General features: G+C 44.0%; 1 protein-coding gene and 1 non-coding gene across 14 annotated transcripts in view; one reads left to right on the forward strand and one right to left on the reverse strand.

Moving 5' to 3' along the window:
- LOC124797888 (voltage-dependent L-type calcium channel subunit beta-1) overlaps positions 1-18,620 on the forward strand; it is a 739,772-nt gene that overhangs the window by 488,572 nt on the left and 232,580 nt on the right. For all 13 annotated transcript variants that reach the window (XR_007016895.1, XR_007016898.1, XR_007016894.1 and 10 more), the window contains exon 3: positions 1,363-1,482. Coding sequence is in view for 8 of the 13 variants with exons in the window: in XM_047260987.1 (XP_047116943.1) it covers positions 1,363-1,482 (120 nt within the window). In the remaining 5 variants the exon portion in view is untranslated. The remainder of the gene's footprint in view (positions 1-1,362; positions 1,483-18,620) is intronic.
- Trnat-ugu lies at positions 4,289-4,362 on the reverse strand. Its single transcript has one exon. It is a non-coding gene; the product is annotated as a tRNA-Thr (tRNA).

The raw sequence follows: 18,620 nt of genomic DNA on the forward strand, positions 1-18,620 counted from the left end.
AACATCAAATCTCCGACATCGCTGGGTCCGGAAAAAGATCCTGCAAGAACGGAAACAACGACGACTGAAGAGAATCGTTCAACGTGACAGAAGTACAACCCTACCTCAAACTGCTGCAGATTTCAATGCTGGGCCATCAACAAGTGTCAGCGTGGTACCATTCAACGAAACATCATCGATATGGGCTTTCGGAGCCGAAGGCCTACTCGCGTATCCATGTTGACTCCACGACACAAAGCCTTTCGGCTGGTCTGGGCCCGTCAGCACAGACATTGGACTGTCGATGACTGGAAACTCATTGCCTGGTCGGACGAGTCTCCGATCAAATTGTCTCGAGCGGATGGGATCCATGACCCTGCATGCCAGCAGGGGACAGTTCAAACTGGTGGAGGCTCTGTAATGGTGTGGGGCGTGTGCAGCTGTAGTGATATGGGACCCCTGATACGTCTAGATACGACTCTGACAAGTGACCTGTACGTAAGCGTCCTGTCAGATCACCTGCATCCATTCAAGTCCATTGTGCATTCCGAGGGACCTGGACAATTTCAGCAGGACAATGCGACAGCCCACCCGTCCATAATTGCTACATGGTGGCTCAAGGAACACTCTTCTGAAATTAAACACTTCCGCTGGCCACGAAACTCCCCAGACATGAACATTATTGAGCATATCTGGGACACCTTGCAACGTGTTGTTCAGAAGAGATCTCCACTCCTTCGTACTCTTAGGGATTTATGGACAGCCCTGCAGGATTCACGGTTCAGTTCCCTCCAGCACTACTTCAGACATTGGTCGAGTCCACGGCATGTCATTTTGCCGCACTTCTGCTTGCTCGCGGCGGCTCTACACGATATTAAGCAGATGTACCAGTTTCTTTGGCTTTTCAGTGTAAATACACAATTAACTCACGTAGTGGAAAAAAATGCTGTCCGCCAGGTGCACAATTCAAATCCTGAGCCCCACGCACTAAAGTCACGCACGTCTGCGCGGAGACACACCTGCTCGAATAGTTGGGTCGGGAGGGTCAGGTGTGACGGACGGACACGCTCGACCGCTGCGCGTACGGCGAGGTACTTCATCTGGTGACGTCACGTGTTCAACATTTGTCACCCACTGTTTGGGTACTTCCCAACATTTGTGGGCCCATTTGTTTCACGTTAAATTACTTGTCTACGTTGCTTCGGAGGTTATTAAACGTTAATAAGGATCACCCTGTAGATGACTGCATCCAAACTTCCGACGTTACCCACTGGATCATTTATATGTATTGTGAACCACTTCTCGCTGGTATGCAGAGTATATATGTAGATGTAGATGTAGACGTAGACGAGTGTAGCATGACGCCGGCGCCCTGTGTTGCAGACGAAGCCAGTGGCGTTTGCCGTACGGACCAACGTAAGCTACGACGGCACTCTGGATGACGACTCGCCCGTGCACGGCAGCGCCATCTCCTTCGACGTCCGAGACTTCCTGCACATCAAGGTGAGTCGCCTGGGCCGCTGCCAGCCCCCCACTACCTGCACCCTGCCCCCCTGCTACCTGCTCCCTGCTCCCCTCTCCTCTCTGGGAGCACGCCAGCCAGCCGGGCAGCTACCCACTGTCTCGACACGAAGAATCCCAACAGCAGCAATGAAGTACACACGAGATGAAATTAGGTCTGGGCTAACGACACTCGCTTTCGAACGAGCTGGTTGCGTGAAACGCATGAGGAAATAGCGTTAAATCCTACCACAGTAGATACTCCTTTTGAAAAAATTAGCAATAAGAGATTCGTAGTGTCTGTATGCAAATGTCAACATTTTTTGCTGATTTTTAGGTGAAGCTAACTGCCAAAGTCAGAATATTGTCTTTGAAAAACTGCTGCAAGATTACCGTTGTTCCTACGTGTCTTTCTTACTTATGCGCAATTCGAGTGATTAATTTTTCTTCTGCCTCGAATCTGTCAAAAAGTTGTTTCCTGACTCCGGTGATATACGGATACTCTCGCTGCGTTCCTTAATTGAGTGCTTGTCAGATAATCATTGAGGCACAACTCGGCTAGTTTAATTGGTTTTCGTATTTAATGATGATTCAATTAATCTATTTCGCAACGCATAACGCGAAGGAGGCGACGTGAGCAACCAAAGAACCCAGCTAACTGAGAGCAACTACATCACTATCATCAGACACGATATGCTACCACATGCGATCTTTATTTTCATTAATTCTGATGTCACATTACTGTATTATGAGGGCTCCTTTCAAAATTACATTTATTAGGTATGGGACAGGGGTGGAATTACTGTTCTACACACGTAAGATTTTTCTTAAATATCAATTTTATTGGGCCACACGCCGCTACTCTCAGTTCTGCACAAATTAACATTCACTAAGTTACAAGGATATGATATGCAGTCCCTCTAATCTTAATTAATTATGTGCACGGCATGTGTTGGAACGTTACGTCGCTCTTGGGATCACCGTTCTCATACGACATCGACAACTACTATTTTAACATAATCTATTCAAAACCAATTTCGGTGTTCCTCTCTGATTTTGGGGGGAACAACACAACAGAAAAGGACCCGATCTTATAGCGGGGGTCTGGTAGTACGCAAGCAGGCACAAATATGCAAAGCTAATACACAAAAATGAAATACATCGTATTAAATCCGTCACACGAACGCTCGCAAAACCTACATAGAATTTCTCCAATAACGAATGCAAAAACTAACTGAATTTAATTTAGGATGCTGGTGGCTGTATCTTCGAACAGTATTGCACACGTTACCGCGTGGAGACAGACCAACAAAGAAAAAATAAATGAAATCAATTAACTTCACATGCAAAACTCGTTACATATCACATTATTCACACGCCCAATTACTAAACTGGAAATTCAATAAGGAACTGATTACTCTTTGTCGCACGGTTACGACCACATTTTTGATGGCTGCGCAAAGGGAGAAGCCCATGCTATCAATAGAAGTCTCACAAATTCTGAAATTTAACAGTTAAACGCTCTCTAACTGAGAAATCAACTGGAAAACTATTATGGATGCTGAAGGTACTACAGGATTAACAACTTACAACTGCATTACGAAGTTCCCCATGCTAACGTTAAAACTGTTAATTCTAATTATCCAATATACTCGGAAAACAATTAAAAAAACGGTGGTCATAACGTAAGCCTAACTGTGTTGATACTGGAAAAGAACGGATTAGTCACCTAATCTATGATACAGAGGCATCTTTCGTTAAATTACCAAACTGCTTGACGGAGACCAGAACAGGCTCCATCGATACTCTCAACCGTACGTTACCCGAGTGAGGAATAATGGCGGAGCACCCCTAACGGTCGCTCTGCTCATTCCTAAAGGGGAGACGAGGACTTGCTACAAATTCACGTACGCTTTCCCACTACTGGTGCGTGTTTACCAGAGTACCTACATGCATCTTCACATTAAAGCCGTACTACTAACAGAATGACACCCCAAACAAACATTCATTCTGACATTTAAGAGCAATCATAATAGGAATGAGAAGAGAATGTGCATTAATACACCATCAAATAAACACAGTGGCGTTCAGATCTCCACCAGAGCTTCACAGTACCAGAGCAAATAGTTACAAAGAGCACTGTGTCGTTACTAATAAACGAACTATGGATACCTTGAGGTAACGTAATGGGGGCGGAACAAGCAGTTCCGTCTTACTATTACTTTACTGTAAACCAAGTACAGTATTTTATTTGATTATTAGCGACTGCAATGATTAAACAAGTGAGTTGAAAATCAGCATTTCGATCGCCTTTCACATATCAGTATTACAGGTAAAAAGTTTCCAGCCTGAAAAAACGAGAAGTTTTCAGTTTGAAAACAAGATGATAACATTTAGATAAAACAAACGACGTTGTATCCGACCGGTGGATTGGGCGCAAGGGACAGCATTTTTAAAATATGACTACGCCTATTCAGGCTGTTTTAGTTTTATTTCTAGACCATGCCCTCGTAGACATATTATAGAGTCAGGTTTATCTTCTGAAGAAGGCTCAATTACTTGGGCTGAAACCTAGGTACAGGTAGGTTTCATTACCGCAATCGAGGCTGATAGTTTCTTATATATATTAAGCATTAAGTTTTTGTAGTTGAGTCAACATTTTAAAGTGATCTGCGGAAGCAGAATCAATCGTTTCAATTGTTTATTGCTACTTTTGATACTCGCCTGTGGTTGCGTAGGTGTGCAGACAAGATATAGGAGAATGAAATTACAAGAAATCCAGATCATTAGCTGCTTACAGGCGTTGATATGCCCCGACCGGGACTCGAACCCGGAATCTCCTGCTTACATGGCAGTCGCTCTGTCTAACTGAGCCATCGAGGACACAGAGGATAGTGGGACTGCAAGTACTTAAAGTACTTACCTCTGGCACGCTCACCGTGAGACCTACATTTCTAACTTACAGTCCACACACTACATTTTTTAGTGTAGAGGCTGAAGGGCTATCTGACAACAGCGGCAAATTGAAAGTAACGTTACAGTCTATCGATACGATACGGACATCGAAGAATACTCTTTCTTCTGCAGGTAAATCAGAAGCTTGAAAAATTCTTAGTGTCATCAAATTCTGAATAAGATGTTCTTAGTGTGCGAGGAATTACACCAAAAAAGCTGGTGACTACTAGTACTGGCGAGGCTCCAGAAAGAGACTGTGTGAAAACCAAAACACGCGCATAAAACAGACATATATCAGTGGACAGAGTACCTCTCAAAGTTTTTAGCTCACATTAGAGTTGTCCGGTACGGTCGCGGTTTGTGACGCAGCAAACGTCAATACGTGCGTGCAATTACGTAACTGAAGTCGTTGACACGAAGTGCCTGGGAAGACGCGTCAGCAGCGCTGGAAATCTGTTCACTGGTTTGCCTATCTGCAGGAGCCAACTGATGCGACTATACGGAGCGGATGATTCGTCGGCTGGTTCGGCAGTACCGCGGTGAGCGTTACGAGTCGAGACGTAGAGAGAAGCCCTGTCCGTCGACGTGTGCCATTTTTATGATTGTCTTATAGTTGAACGTAGTCATCTTCTGAAAATTACAGGTTCTTCTGAATAAATCCGAATTTGTGTTGTTAGTCTTTCCGTCCACTTCACACTATCTACATGCTGTTACGTCTCCCTTAAGTACCAAAAAGCATAGATTATCATATCCGTCATCTGCGCGAATGTCTACTCCATTGTTATTGCTGCCGGCCGGTGTGGCCAAGCGGTTCTAGGCGCTTCAGTCTGGAACCGCACGACCGCTATGGTCGCAGGTTCGAATCCTGCCTCGGACATGGATGTCTGTGATGTCCTTAGGTTAGTTAGGTTTAAGTAGTTCTAAGTTATAGGAGACTGATGTCCTCAGATGTTAAGTCCCATAGTGCTCAGAGCCATTGGAACTATTGTTTTTGCTCTACTTACGTTTTTGAACTTTGACGCTTGTTAATTTTGGGTCTTTTAGTACGCAGAGAAAGTGCAGCGAACGGCGAGTTAAATGGTAATATACATTTGTTGTATTAAGTACGTTCCGACGCACAGCTGCATTTTCAGAGTGTAGAATGTCGCAGATACACAAATCTGTGAAATTCACTGCTGCTTTGCACGCGATATTGCATGGTAGTTTCTTCCTCGCAAAAGTAAGTACTAATAGGACTTATCGAATTGTGTGAACGAGAATGGTCAGACCGATGAAATAGTGTCGTTTAGATTCTGTAATGTGATGCTACGAGTTTTATACTATCGAAAATATGTGATCGTAGGCCCCCTAGAGCTGAATCGGTAGAATTCATACAGATTAGATAATGCATGACCAGCCACTTCCAGCCTTAGAAACCTAAAAAATACAAAACTGTGTTTCGTTGCGTAGTAAATGTCGTGTTGTGTCACGACAGAGCTTGTTTCTTGCGCTTCCCGCGACAACCGCTATCATTTACCAGCAACTGTTTGACAAACAGTATTTACCATGGGAATATTACGGTATATTAATAATTTTTACTTATGGACCGTCTGACAGCAACTGAATAAAACACAATTTTAGTGCCATACGCGTTTCGCCTTTATTTTCTGCAAGGCATCATCAGTGGCCTGGAATATGTACATATGTTAGCTATTTTATTTACATTTTTGTCATTATGCCTATAGGTTATAAACAGTTCTGGTGGTTGGTATTTCCTACTAAGTAGTAATGTTTTGAACAGTACTTACAAGTTGCGTGGACAATTTCCTACATATTACGCTCCTGTTCCATTTTTGGTGTTGTTCTTCTTCTTATGAACCCCAATTTGCGGTTTTTTTCCCCATTCCACAACACTACGCACTGAACGCGTGTTTTAAAGTAATGTTTTGGTTTCTGTTGCCTACTGTCAAATGTTTTTGCCAAAGATCGAATGTTATTGCCAAACTTATGGGTGTAACTATTGAAGTATCTGTGGTGTGTTCGTGTATGCATTTGTGTGTGCGTTTGTGTGTGTGTGTGTGTGTGTGTGTGTGTGTGTGTTATTTGGTGTGATATATATTTTTTTGTGCTGTGTGTGTGTGTGTGTGTGTGTCTCCAGATGATGGGGGGAAGAGTTTTCTTTTTTATTATTATTTTTTGTTTTATGTTATCATTTCCTTTACTAAGTGTAGTAGGGAGCCTGTGCTGATGTGTGTTTGTTCATTTATCGCATGTTTGTTTTCTGCTATGGCTTTCTGGATGTGGAAGTTTTCTTGCATTTGTATAAGATGTTTGTGATGGTTGCTTATTCTCATTACTTTCATTCCTTGTTCCATGTTTGTAGGATGATGGTTGTAGTGTTTTAAATGCTCTGCAAATGTGGAATGGTTTGTTTCATACTTCCAACATCTGATATGTTCTTTGTATCTTGTTTGAAAATTCAGACGGTCCATAAGTAAAAATTATTAATATACCGTAATATTACTCGCAACTGAGGAAGACAGGACTATAAAAGTTGAAGATGTTACCATGGGAAGTAAGTTACAATAGTGTGCATCTAAGGCAATTGAAACGTGGAGGTTAACATTTCTATTCCTGTTCGAAAATATCAGTGACTGCTTCCTGATGGAAAAACATCCTATACAAGAGTGCTTCCTACGATTGCCACAGGGCACCAGTCTGATTCTCTTACTAAAGGCAACATTGTATTAGAACCGGAAGAGCAACAAGATTTAAATGAAGGACCTCTGCATGTGAGTCCATTTATTGTGGTACGGATTGGCAATGTAGTAAACCGCGTTCTGCGTAGTCCGCTGCCCAGTTGCTTTAGTGGGGCCACCTTTCGAAAGCCTGGGTGACCACATTCTGCAGCGCCGACCGTTGCGAGACGAGCAACGAGACAGACAGTGACGTTCTGGGAGGTGCCGTGGAGGGATGCGTGTCCATGGGGTAAAAGGAATGTTGATGTCTAAAACATGTGTCATAGGGCCTCTGACCAACATTGCACCGTTAGACAAATCTGTTTGGTTCAGAGAAAATCCCTCTTTCTGACCACAGAGCCGTAACTACCTGCGTTACGTTTCTCTGTTGAGGATCCGTGGCGAGAACAGACTTATCGACGTGGTCCCACAGGTTCTCGATTGGGTTCAGATCCGGGGAGGTCGGTGGCCAGCGGAGTACTGTTACCTCGTCCTGATGCCCTTCGAACCTCGCATACACACTGCGATCTGAGCCACATGCTCCGTTGTGCTGCTGGCAGAGGCCATCGTGCTGAAGAAAAACAGACTGCATATAGCGGTCCACATGGTCCCAAAGGGTAGATGCATACTTGGGTTGATGCGCTGTGCCTTCCAGAATGATCACCTATTAAATGCCACGAAAACATTCCGCACACAATAGAACCCCTCCTTGTTGCAGAGTATTTGCTTTCAGACGTTTCACGCCGCACCCGCCAACGGCCATCTGACCGATTCAGCATTAAACGTGAGTCATCCGAAAACGCCACCTGTCGGCACTCAGTGGACGTCCCGTTGCGCCACTGGCTTGCAAATTCCAGCTTCCTTCACAGATGAACAGCAGTGAGCACGGGTGAATGAACCAGGCGCCTACTGCAGAGATCACACGCCGCAACGCTCGTTGGGGAGACGCTGCTGGTAGCCCCTTGGACCATTATGGCGGTCAGCTGTTCAGCAGATGCACGTCTATTCACTCTTTCACATACCCGCAGACACTGTCCACTCCTGTTATCTATGGCACGTGCTGCACCATAGTTGCCTAAGCGCCGGATTTGGATAGCGCCATTTTGCCGCATACAGCACAATTTAAGCACGGCGACACGCAAACAGTTCACAGACTTAGCCCTTTCACCAGTGCTTCCACCCTTAGCCCGAAAGTTAGCGACGCCAGATAAATCGCTCCGTTTCCGCATTTCGACAACGACTGCACTTTTCCCGCGTCCGCCCGACTCGCTTTATATGCTCTCCGGTGCTAGTGGCTCCTCCTGCCGTCTGTGAGGACTTGTTGCACGTTCATGTCGAACATAGGTGGTGCTCACATTTACGAGGGTTATTCGGAAAGTAAGGAACGATCGGTCGCGAAATGGAAAATACAGTGAAAATCTGATGAAGCTTCGCACAGATGCGTTGTGCACTGTGTATAGTACGTCGGTCGATCGCGTCATGTCGCTCTTTTCAGTACTGAGTTCGCAGTGAGAACGTGAAGATGGCTAGAAATTAGTGTCTCCCGCCAAGTACGACGGCCTGGCGAAAGGTTTCGCCTGAAGCTAGGCAATCCACATAATATAACTGTCATACGGTTCGTTCTACACGACAATTCTCGGCCGCACTCTGCAGGGGCAATGAAGATGCTCCTGCAGCGTTTTCGATGGGAAGTGTTTGATCACCCTCCACACAGCCTGTAATTGGCTACCCGTGAGGTTCACCTCTGCTCAAATGAACCGCTGGCTATGAAGACAATATTTTGACACGGACAACGAGCTGCAGTCCAGAGCAGAAAATTGTCGAAAAGCACTGGCGGCTGTCATCTATATCGAGGGAATTGAAAAGTTGGTACAACGCTACGACACATGTCTAAGTCTGAGCGGCGGCTGTGTAGAGAAGTAGCCGAAAGGTGTAGCTAACCGTTGATTTTCACTGTCGTTTCCATTTCGCGACGTATCGTTCCTTACTTTCCGAACAGCCCTCGTATTTGGCCAACCGTCTGTATCATAGTAGCAAAGATGGTTGCGTTTATTTTGTGATTCGATCATCTCGCTGTACGAAGAAAGTAGTGAGTACGTTGTTAATAACCGTTAATTTCTGATGAGCGGAAAACAGCGATATTCGCCTGGGGACAATGCCCTTCTCATAGTAATTCCCGAAAACGTGGCGTCACTTTGACGTCAGGCGCAATATCGACGACCGTAGGATTGGCTGTCGACTTTGTGACGAGGAAGAATATGAATATTATTGACCCTCGATTCACTCGCAGCAATTAAAGCTGTACTCTTAGGTTCCTGCCTAACCACATGCTCGGAAATCGCTCAATATTTATTTCATCCTTCGTTCTCAGATCAGTCGGAGTGAAAATAACATCCAACATTGCAAAACATACTTGTATTTCATTCATAAAAAGTAACAGAACGTATTAATAATCCTAACATGTTTAACTCTGGTCTTGGTTCTCTTATTCTGTCCTGAAGTATCGTATCGTCGATGCGTTATTAAGTGACATTAAATGATAGTAGTATTGTGTTTCTGATAAATTTTTCAATGTTCCGTTACACTGAAACGGCAAACTACAAATTATAAAGCATGTGTTTTATCTTAATTTGTAAATTATTGACGATAGTAACTCACTGCTAACAGAGCCCTCTCATATGAAGGGATTAACCGTCAATAATTCATTACGTGACATTTTATTATTGGAATAGTTATAATAAGTCATCCCAAGAATGACGGGTTTTTGTAAATCTCCGGTAGGCGCGGATGAACTCATGTGAGAGGCCCGTATCGAATGCTAACCAAGGCCGATAGCCGATCATGCGGTCGTTGATATTGTGTGTGTAACTTCAAAAATGACGCCACGTTTGCGGAAATCGTTGTGAAACGAGCGACTTCAGCGCTCTGAAGCGCTCATACTCTTTGAAAATAGCAATATTAATCTTATGTGGATAATTAGCAAATAACATAAAAGATGAGTCTTTGTATTGATGAACTTGATGGAGGATCGGCATTAGACGAAATATTCTTTATCTGGTCAGCATCACAACTTAATCTTCCTCAAATTAATTATTTCTAATAGTTTCTAGCAGAAGTATTGGCCAGAGAATATAACAGACGTTTATGAATACAGAGTTGCGTTCGTTTATCATTTTCAACCATTACCTGAGATTGATACGAGCAGCAACACCGCTTCCCTTAAGGCCATGCGAATTGATTTGGCAGACGAGTCTGCACGCGGTTACGACTATAACAAGACGAATTTTGCTCCCCTGTTGAAATTACGAAATGTGCGGGATTGCCAATCACTTCTCATTAAGCTGCTATCACTGCACAACGACAGACTCCGGTTGATCTAACGCGAGAAGAGTAAAAACGATTTACCGTTCCAGGGTCGTCGAGAACTACAGCTTCATCGGAGAGACTTCGACCATTTTCTCCGGCACTCAGAACATCGACCAAACGAATTTTACTGTTCTTCTGAAAATATAACCGCTCCGCCATTAGTATTATCATTCACACTTAGTTACACTATGACAAAACAGGATGCAATCTTAAAGATTGTTAACGTCAAATGACCATTTTATTTTCGCGTGCGAAATAAATTTCGCGGAGTTTATATATTTAGAAATAGAAACATTCAGCTTACATTCAAGTCAGCCTAGCTTCTTGCCAAGTAACTGAAATTCGATTAAGAATAAAAATATAAAGATTCAGTCATGTTCCCTTGTGGTAGTATAGGTGGTGAAAAAAAGACTTAAAGTCATGGCAGCAAAACATAGGGCAGTCAGAGTACGTTCCTGAGAAATTTTTCACAACGCTGTTTGTATGAGTGCACAAATCATTAACCGATTAAGTTGTCGACGAGGCACATCTTTGAGATATTCGTCAGACGGGTGAGTTAGCGGACGGTGGTAGCACTGGTATCCGTATTTCTTCAATGAAGTCGCATACATTCCTCACCACATGTTCAGAAAAAAAGCTGCCTCTACCAAGGTTGGTTTGAATGCCAGTAAGGTTTACGAGGCATGGTCGTGTTGGAAATGGTATTGCCTTGCATTCTTCCGAACTTTCAATTTGTTGGGTTTCCATAGTTACAGCGTCACTGCGAGTCATTTAACTGAAACACACATTATGCTGTGTAGAGGTGTAAGACTGTCAACGAGGTACTTTGTGAGCGACGTGAGCGGCAGCCGCTGTCAGTTAACGCTGTGCTGGCTCAGACAAACGCCGGGAACCGTTGCGCTGACGATGGAATTCGTTGCCGTGGGCCGGATGTGCGACGTAATTCGCCAACACTTGCAACAGAAAGGGAGGATGAAATTAACATTTTGCATGTTACGACATAGAGGTAACGTTTACGAATGATTATGATCGCTGGTAGTTTGCTGGTACCTTAAGATAACAATGAAATATCGGAAATTTCAATATTTGTGTAAAAGTAATATCCATGTTAATACATCGATTTTATACTGTCGATAAATCAATATATTGGGCTTTTATAATTCTATTTTCCATGTATTACTACTGGGTGTTGACGCGAGTAATTGATCCGCCCGGATAGCCTAGCGCGTTAAAGCGTTCGCTTGCGGGACATGGGGATGCGCGCCGGCCCTGGATCAAATCCTGCCGGCGAACTGTCGAATAGAGTCGGTGTGGGTGTGCCGGCCAGCCTGAAGGTGATTTTTAGGCGGCTTCTCAGATCCAACTAGATGAATAGCGGGTTGGTATCCACGTCATTCGTCTGTTACACAATTCGCAAACATTCGCCAAACCCGAATTAACACGCCGATCCCGTGTACACACGAGATAAGGCCAGGAAGAAGATGATTTGATGCAAATAATGTTTCTCACGTGTCAAACAAACTTAAAATAGCGATGATTCATGAAGTATCTAGTATCATGTTGGTATATTGCTCCTCTCCTCATCTACGTTTTAAGTAATTTTTACGTTTAGATATCTTGGCGGTCTTTGTCTCTCATCCGTACAAAAAATGATGTACGGATGTAGTTATATATACGTACACGTGTTCTACATCTCCTCCTAAACCACTGGAACGATTTCAACCAAACTTGCTACATACGTCAGTTACTGTCTGGAAAGAATCACTGTGGGGGTAAGAACCACCCACCTGTCAAAGGGGTGGGGGCGGGGGTGAAAAAGTAGTACAGCCCACAAAGCGCGAATACACTTACGTTACTCATCCAGTATTTAAGAATGAGAATATTTAGAAACTTGAAACAAACTTTACACATAATTTCAAGCCTTCACGAAAGTTTTTTCCGCGGACGACACCCATAAAATGATGAAACGGAAAAACTTTATCGCTTACTAAATTTTTTGCTGTTCATACAGTAAAACTGTCACATGAAGCATGACGTTTAATTCATTACTTCTTTACTACTATCTCTATTCGTGACAAATTTTTCAGACAGTATTCACGTATACCAGTGAACGCACCAGGAAAATTAGATCAGGAGATAGGATGTCATTGACATTGAGCTGCGTGAAAATGACACTGCAGGGCGAAGTTCGCTACATATACAGGTGAAATATACGTACTTAAATATATGTGAAATATATTTCACTTGTGCGTATGCAGGCAAATTCATTGGTAAAAAGCTCATCCTAAATCCTTGGAACAATTTCAGTCAAGTTCGGCACACACGTTATTTACTCTCTGGAAAGAAATACAGGGTTTTTCAAAATGAAAATACGGGTTTTAAGGCTTTTTAGCACATATTACATTCACCTTAAAATTATAAATAATACACCAAATGAAAAAGAAACACAAACAGTTTTTCTTAAAATTATTCAGTGTGAACATCGATCACACATCTAGTCGATAGACGAGTTGTTCCGAAACCTTGAACAATGTGTCAGGAATAACTGCTGCAATAACACTCTTTCTGACGTCGGAGGAACATACACATGATCGCGTCACATCGTGTGCGAACGTGGAGATTGTGCATAAAATGCTGTGTCAACCGGCCCCTTGCGCCCAATCCGCCGGTCGGATACATCGTCGTTTAACCAGTCGCTGACTGAGTTATGCCTGTGAGGCGGCGCACCATCTTGCTCCCAAATAAAGATGTGTTGTTCAGTTTCTTCCCATTGAGGCACGGGCCATAGCTGTAGCACATCAAGATAAGAAACATCAGTTACAGTTGATGCATCGAGAAAGAAAGGCCCACAAACTTCCCGCGGGGATATTTCTTGGGGCTAAGCGTGAAAGACTTGCACTCGTTCTACAGGTTTTTCAGTCTTTGTCATTCCAAACTCTTCCCATTGCGCACAGCTATACAAGCAAAACTGTTTGAGTTGCTCTTTCATTTGGAGTATTATTTATAATTGTAAGTTGAACGTAATGAATGCTACAACGCCTTAAAACCGGTATGTCCATTTTGAAGCACCTTGTACTTTAGAGGTAAGATTGGGGTGAGCATGATAACGTGGAAAGAGAAGGGAAGTGGAGAAGATGGACAGATAGCAAGGGGGAAGAAAGAGACAGGCACAGATACGAAGAAGAAGAAGAAGAAGAGGAGGAGGAGCAGATTTAGAGAGAGTGTGGAGGATGAGATGGACAGAGAGGGGCGGGAGAGAGACTGAATGGGGGTGGGGGGCGGCGGGGGAGGAGAGAGAGAGAGAGAGAGGGGGGGAGGGGGGAGGGGAGGAGGAGGAGGTGGGGAGAATGTGGGGATGGAATAATAGATGAGTGGAATAAATACATACCTGGGAAACTCGGTGAGTTCTGTATAAAAAGTGTATTAATTTAAGATATATGTGTAACTACTTCTACCTGAACTTGCCTGCGTGTCTAAAGCTGTCTCTGGCTGTTTATTTCGTTCAAATGGTTCAATTGGCTCTGAGCACTATGGGACTTAACAGCTGAGGTCATCAGTCCCCTAGAACCTAACTAACCTAAGGACATCACACACATCCATGCCCGAGGCAGGATTCGAACCTGCAACCGTAGCAGCAGCGCGGTTCCGAACTGAAGCACCTAGAGCTGCTCGGCCACAACGGCCGGCGTGTATTTCGTCCGTTCAATCAATTCATGAGGGGTGGTGGGTGTGAAATGTAGGCTTGCAGTTAGTAAAGTAATATATTCCAAACTTAGTTTCATTGCCTGTGGCTTAAGTTATTTACCTAGTGTGGGACGCATCGTTTCAAAAAGTGATGTGCAGAGACGCAAAAAAACCGAAAGAAACGGTAGCACTGATGCTAAGAGTAACATTTGAAGCAAAAATTAACTTTTGCACATGCTTCAAATACGCAATCACGCTTGAAACTACACAAATTAAAACACGAATGGTTAATGTGAAGCAAAATTCAAAGCAATTAGACCAAGAGGTACGGATACACTGTGACCAAATGCATCCGGACACCCCCAAAAACATGTGTTTTTCACATCAGGTGCATTGTGCTGCCACCTACTGCCAGGTACTCCGTATCAGCGACCTCAGTAGTCATTAGAATTCGTGAGAGAGAGCAGAATGGGGCGATCCGCCGAACTCACGGACTTCGAGCGTGGTCAGGTGATTGGGTGTCACTTGTGTTATACATCTGTACGCGAGATATCCACGCTCCTAAACGTCCCTAGGTCCACTGTTTCCGATGTGAGAGGGAAGTAGAAACGTGAAGGAAAATGTACAGCACGAAAGCGATCAGGCCGAACTCGTCTGTTGACTGACAGAGAGGAATTACAAACTGCATCAGGATCCACTGCAATTACTATAACAGTTAGGCGGGAGGTGAGAAAACTTTGATTTCATGGTCGAGCGGCTGCTCATAAGCCACACATCACGCAGGTAAATGCCGAACGGCGCCTCGCTTGGTGTAAGGAGGATAAACATTGGATTATTGAACAGTGGAAAAACGTTGTGTGGAGTGACGAATCACGGTGCACAATGCGGCGATCCGATGGCAGGGTGTGGGTATGGCGAATACCCGGAGAACGTCATCTGCCAGCGTGTGTAATGCCAACAGTAAAATTCGGAGGCGGTGGTGTTACGGTGTAGTCGTGTTTTTCATGGAGAGGGCTTGCACCCCTTGTTGTTTCGCGTGGCACTATCACAGCACAGGCCTAATTGATGTTGTTGCTTAACCACTGTTGGAGAGCAATTCGGGGATGGCGATTGCATCTTTCAACACGATCGAGCACCTGTTCATAATGCACGGCCTCTGGCAGGGTGGTTACACGACAATAACATCCCTGAGTGGATTGGCCTGCACAGAGAGTCCTGACCTGAATCTTATAGAACACTTTTGGGATGTCTTGGAACGCCGGCTTAGTGTCAGGCCTCATCGACCGACATCGATACCTCTCCTCAGAGCACCATTCCGTGAAGAATGGGCTGCCATTCCCCAAGAAACCTTCCAGCACCTGACTGAACGTATGCCTGTGTGAGTGGAAGCTGTCACCAAGGCTAAGAGGGGGCCAGCACCATACTGAATTCCAGAATTACCGATGGAGGGTGCCACGAACTTGTCAGTCATTTTCAGCCAGGTGTCCGGATACTTTTGATCACATATTGTATCTACAGAGTACTCGCCAGCATTAAACTCTCATAAGACACTGACCTGCATCTACTGCTATCCTCTGCTAATACAAAGAAGTTCAAATAGCGAAGCTTTGTGAATTTTGAATATTTATTCCAGTTCACTATGTCTACGGTATACATCGATCGACCGATCACGAAAAGCCTTTAGACTCAGTCGTCCAACCAATAGCCATCTGGCAAAAGGTGAAATCTAAATGTTGATGTTATCAGAGTATACAAAATTTTAAATTTTTTAAATGACTGGTAATGACATTTCCTGTGGCCGGAAGTTTATACAAAAACTACAGCAGGAATAAAAAAAAGGATACACATTCATTATGGTGAACATGTGACAATGAACTGTTAGATTGAACAAAAACCTTTAGGTCAAAGAACAATAACAATGATGACATTTTTGTATTAGTTTCATAAGAAATGGTTCTTAGGGAATTGTATTTAGTTTCACGACTCATGAGTGTGTAAATTTTTCAGTGGTATTCAAATTTCAGAAATAAATGTCATCTGCTGGCGGCTGCTTGCAGAATATACTAGTAAATGTAAACTATCATTTGTGTAAAATGCTTACCATCTCTGTACGCCAGCATGCATTATGTTCGTAAATTAATTGATCCGACGGTTTCGGCTTTCGTAAGATAGTGTGGACCGCATAATTTTTTTACGAGTGCAATCCAAGGACAATTTATTTCATCCGCAAGGATGATAAGCGCTTGGCAGTAGTCGATGTGATTGGTTTCATGCAACTCGTTAAACAAGCTGTGTTTCTCTAGGATATACCGACAAGAAATTCATAAAAAAAATTTGTAAACGGTCTGCTAGGTAAGGGTCCCAGGTTGACGAGCAGGATTCAAATATCAATTGAATGACTGTTTTGTAAAACATTCTTTCGTCGATATTTACGTTTCCCTAGGATTTCTTACAATTAATCGCTACTTTACCTGGTATTAGTCTGATTCGATTTAGGTCGTTCCGGATGAATTCCCGAAGTTATTTTCGGTTGTTTCTGTTTTCAGCCATATGCCTATTATTCGCAATACGCCGAGTTTATTTACGCTGAAGATCGATTGGCAATGCCTGCACGTTTCTCTGGCTGTCTCCCTGCACTTCACTAGTTTTCTGGCGTTGCAGCTTGCAACGCCCCCTTGAGGTACTCCAGGAGACACTTTGACATCTAGGGTGTCGCCCTGTCGACGACATGTTGAGCTCTGTCTGACTCCAGTCACAAAGCTGGTCCGATATTTCGTTAGCTCGTATTTGACCACAAACTGTAGGTGTGTAATCGTTTCGAACGACGTCGACTTGGGCTTTATTTTCCACAGCCTTCTGGATTTCACGGACGAAAGGGATGAGTTGAACTACAAAGATTTCTGTTTCTGGAATCCATATTGATTCCTAAAGAAGTGATTTTCGTTCCACAAAAAGAGTGATAATACACTGCCGGAAAAAAAATTCAACACGTTTAAAGACAAGATCATGTCACTGACAAATGAGGTGACAGGCAGTTCACCCTTGTAGGAAGGAGTATATGATAACAAATTCAGGCCAAACGAAACACACGTGACAGTAAGCGGTGCCCAAATAGTCGCGTCAGTACACAGTGTCTTCCCCCCTCCCCTCTGCCGGCAACGCAGGCGTGTATTCTTGCATACTGCATCCAACGATAGATTGTTGTACCGGGCACCTTACTTTTTTTGTCACAATCCCGCACTGGTTCTTGAAGGCCCTGGAGAAGAAGTTACCGCTTCGTCATGTACCACACTTGTCCCATCGTTCAGATATCTGGTGATCGTGCTGGCCAGGGTAGTTGCTCTTCACGACTTAAATTGTCCAGCTGAAAAAGCACATCACTTCCTGTCGAAGACATGGCGGTAACACGGCGATAACAGCCTCTACATTGTAGCGGACACGGGTTATTTTGCCCTGCGGAAATACCAATGGTCCCTGCTGGCACAGCAAATGCGACACGGTCCCGCATTTCGTCTCTGGATGATGTTCGGTCGGCCACCGTTGTTCACACATCGCGTCCATCTTGTCGTCTGTACTACTCGAATGTCCAGAACCTGGTCTACAGGAGTGGGAATGTTCCAAAGGCAACTGTTGAAAGCAGCGATCAGCAGTTAAATCCCATAAGATTTCATACACATTTTTGAAAGCAGCGACACGCCGATACATTGTGTCCAAAACGAGCAGCAATCCTTAGATATTCCATCCAGCCTCCCCCAGGCCCACAATGCGACCCTTTCAGATGGCTGAAGTTGTTCAGCAGACGTACATACCCGTCGGTGGGGCGTTGTTGTAGCCTACAATGCATGTTGCAATCAGTGTTTACCTCTAAATCCCACACAGTTACTGCCTGCGTAGTCAAAACAGATGGTACACTGAAGCGGGCCTCTCATCGCTGATTACCATGACGAATGAATGACTAACACGAACATAGTCCTTGAGGGTGCTGCTTTTTTTTCGGCAATGTATGTTAGCACAAAATGTGTTCCATAATTCAACAACACACTGACGTCAAAGACATAGCCTTATAATTATGTGCACCGTGTGACGACCCTTCCTAAAAACGGGAATGAATTGCGCCTTTTCGAGTAGTTTCGACCGCTTCGTTGCCCCAGCGACTTGCGATAAACTGTTGTTAGAAAGTGAGTTCTCTCGCATTCTCAATATAATACTACAGGGACCTCAAGTCCAGATATCATCCTCAGCACAGCGATTTTAGTTTATTTTCTGTTCACTTATCTCAAAAAATGACTCTGAGCACTATGGGACTTAACTTCTGAGGTCATCAGGCCCCTAGAACTTAGCTTTACTTAAACCTAACTAACCTAAGGACGTCACACACACCCATGCCCGAGGCAGGATTCGAACCTGCGACCGTAGCGG

This window comes from Schistocerca piceifrons, chromosome 5 (assembly GCF_021461385.2).
Source record: "Schistocerca piceifrons isolate TAMUIC-IGC-003096 chromosome 5, iqSchPice1.1, whole genome shotgun sequence".
NCBI lineage: Eukaryota > Metazoa > Arthropoda > Insecta > Orthoptera > Acrididae > Schistocerca > Schistocerca piceifrons.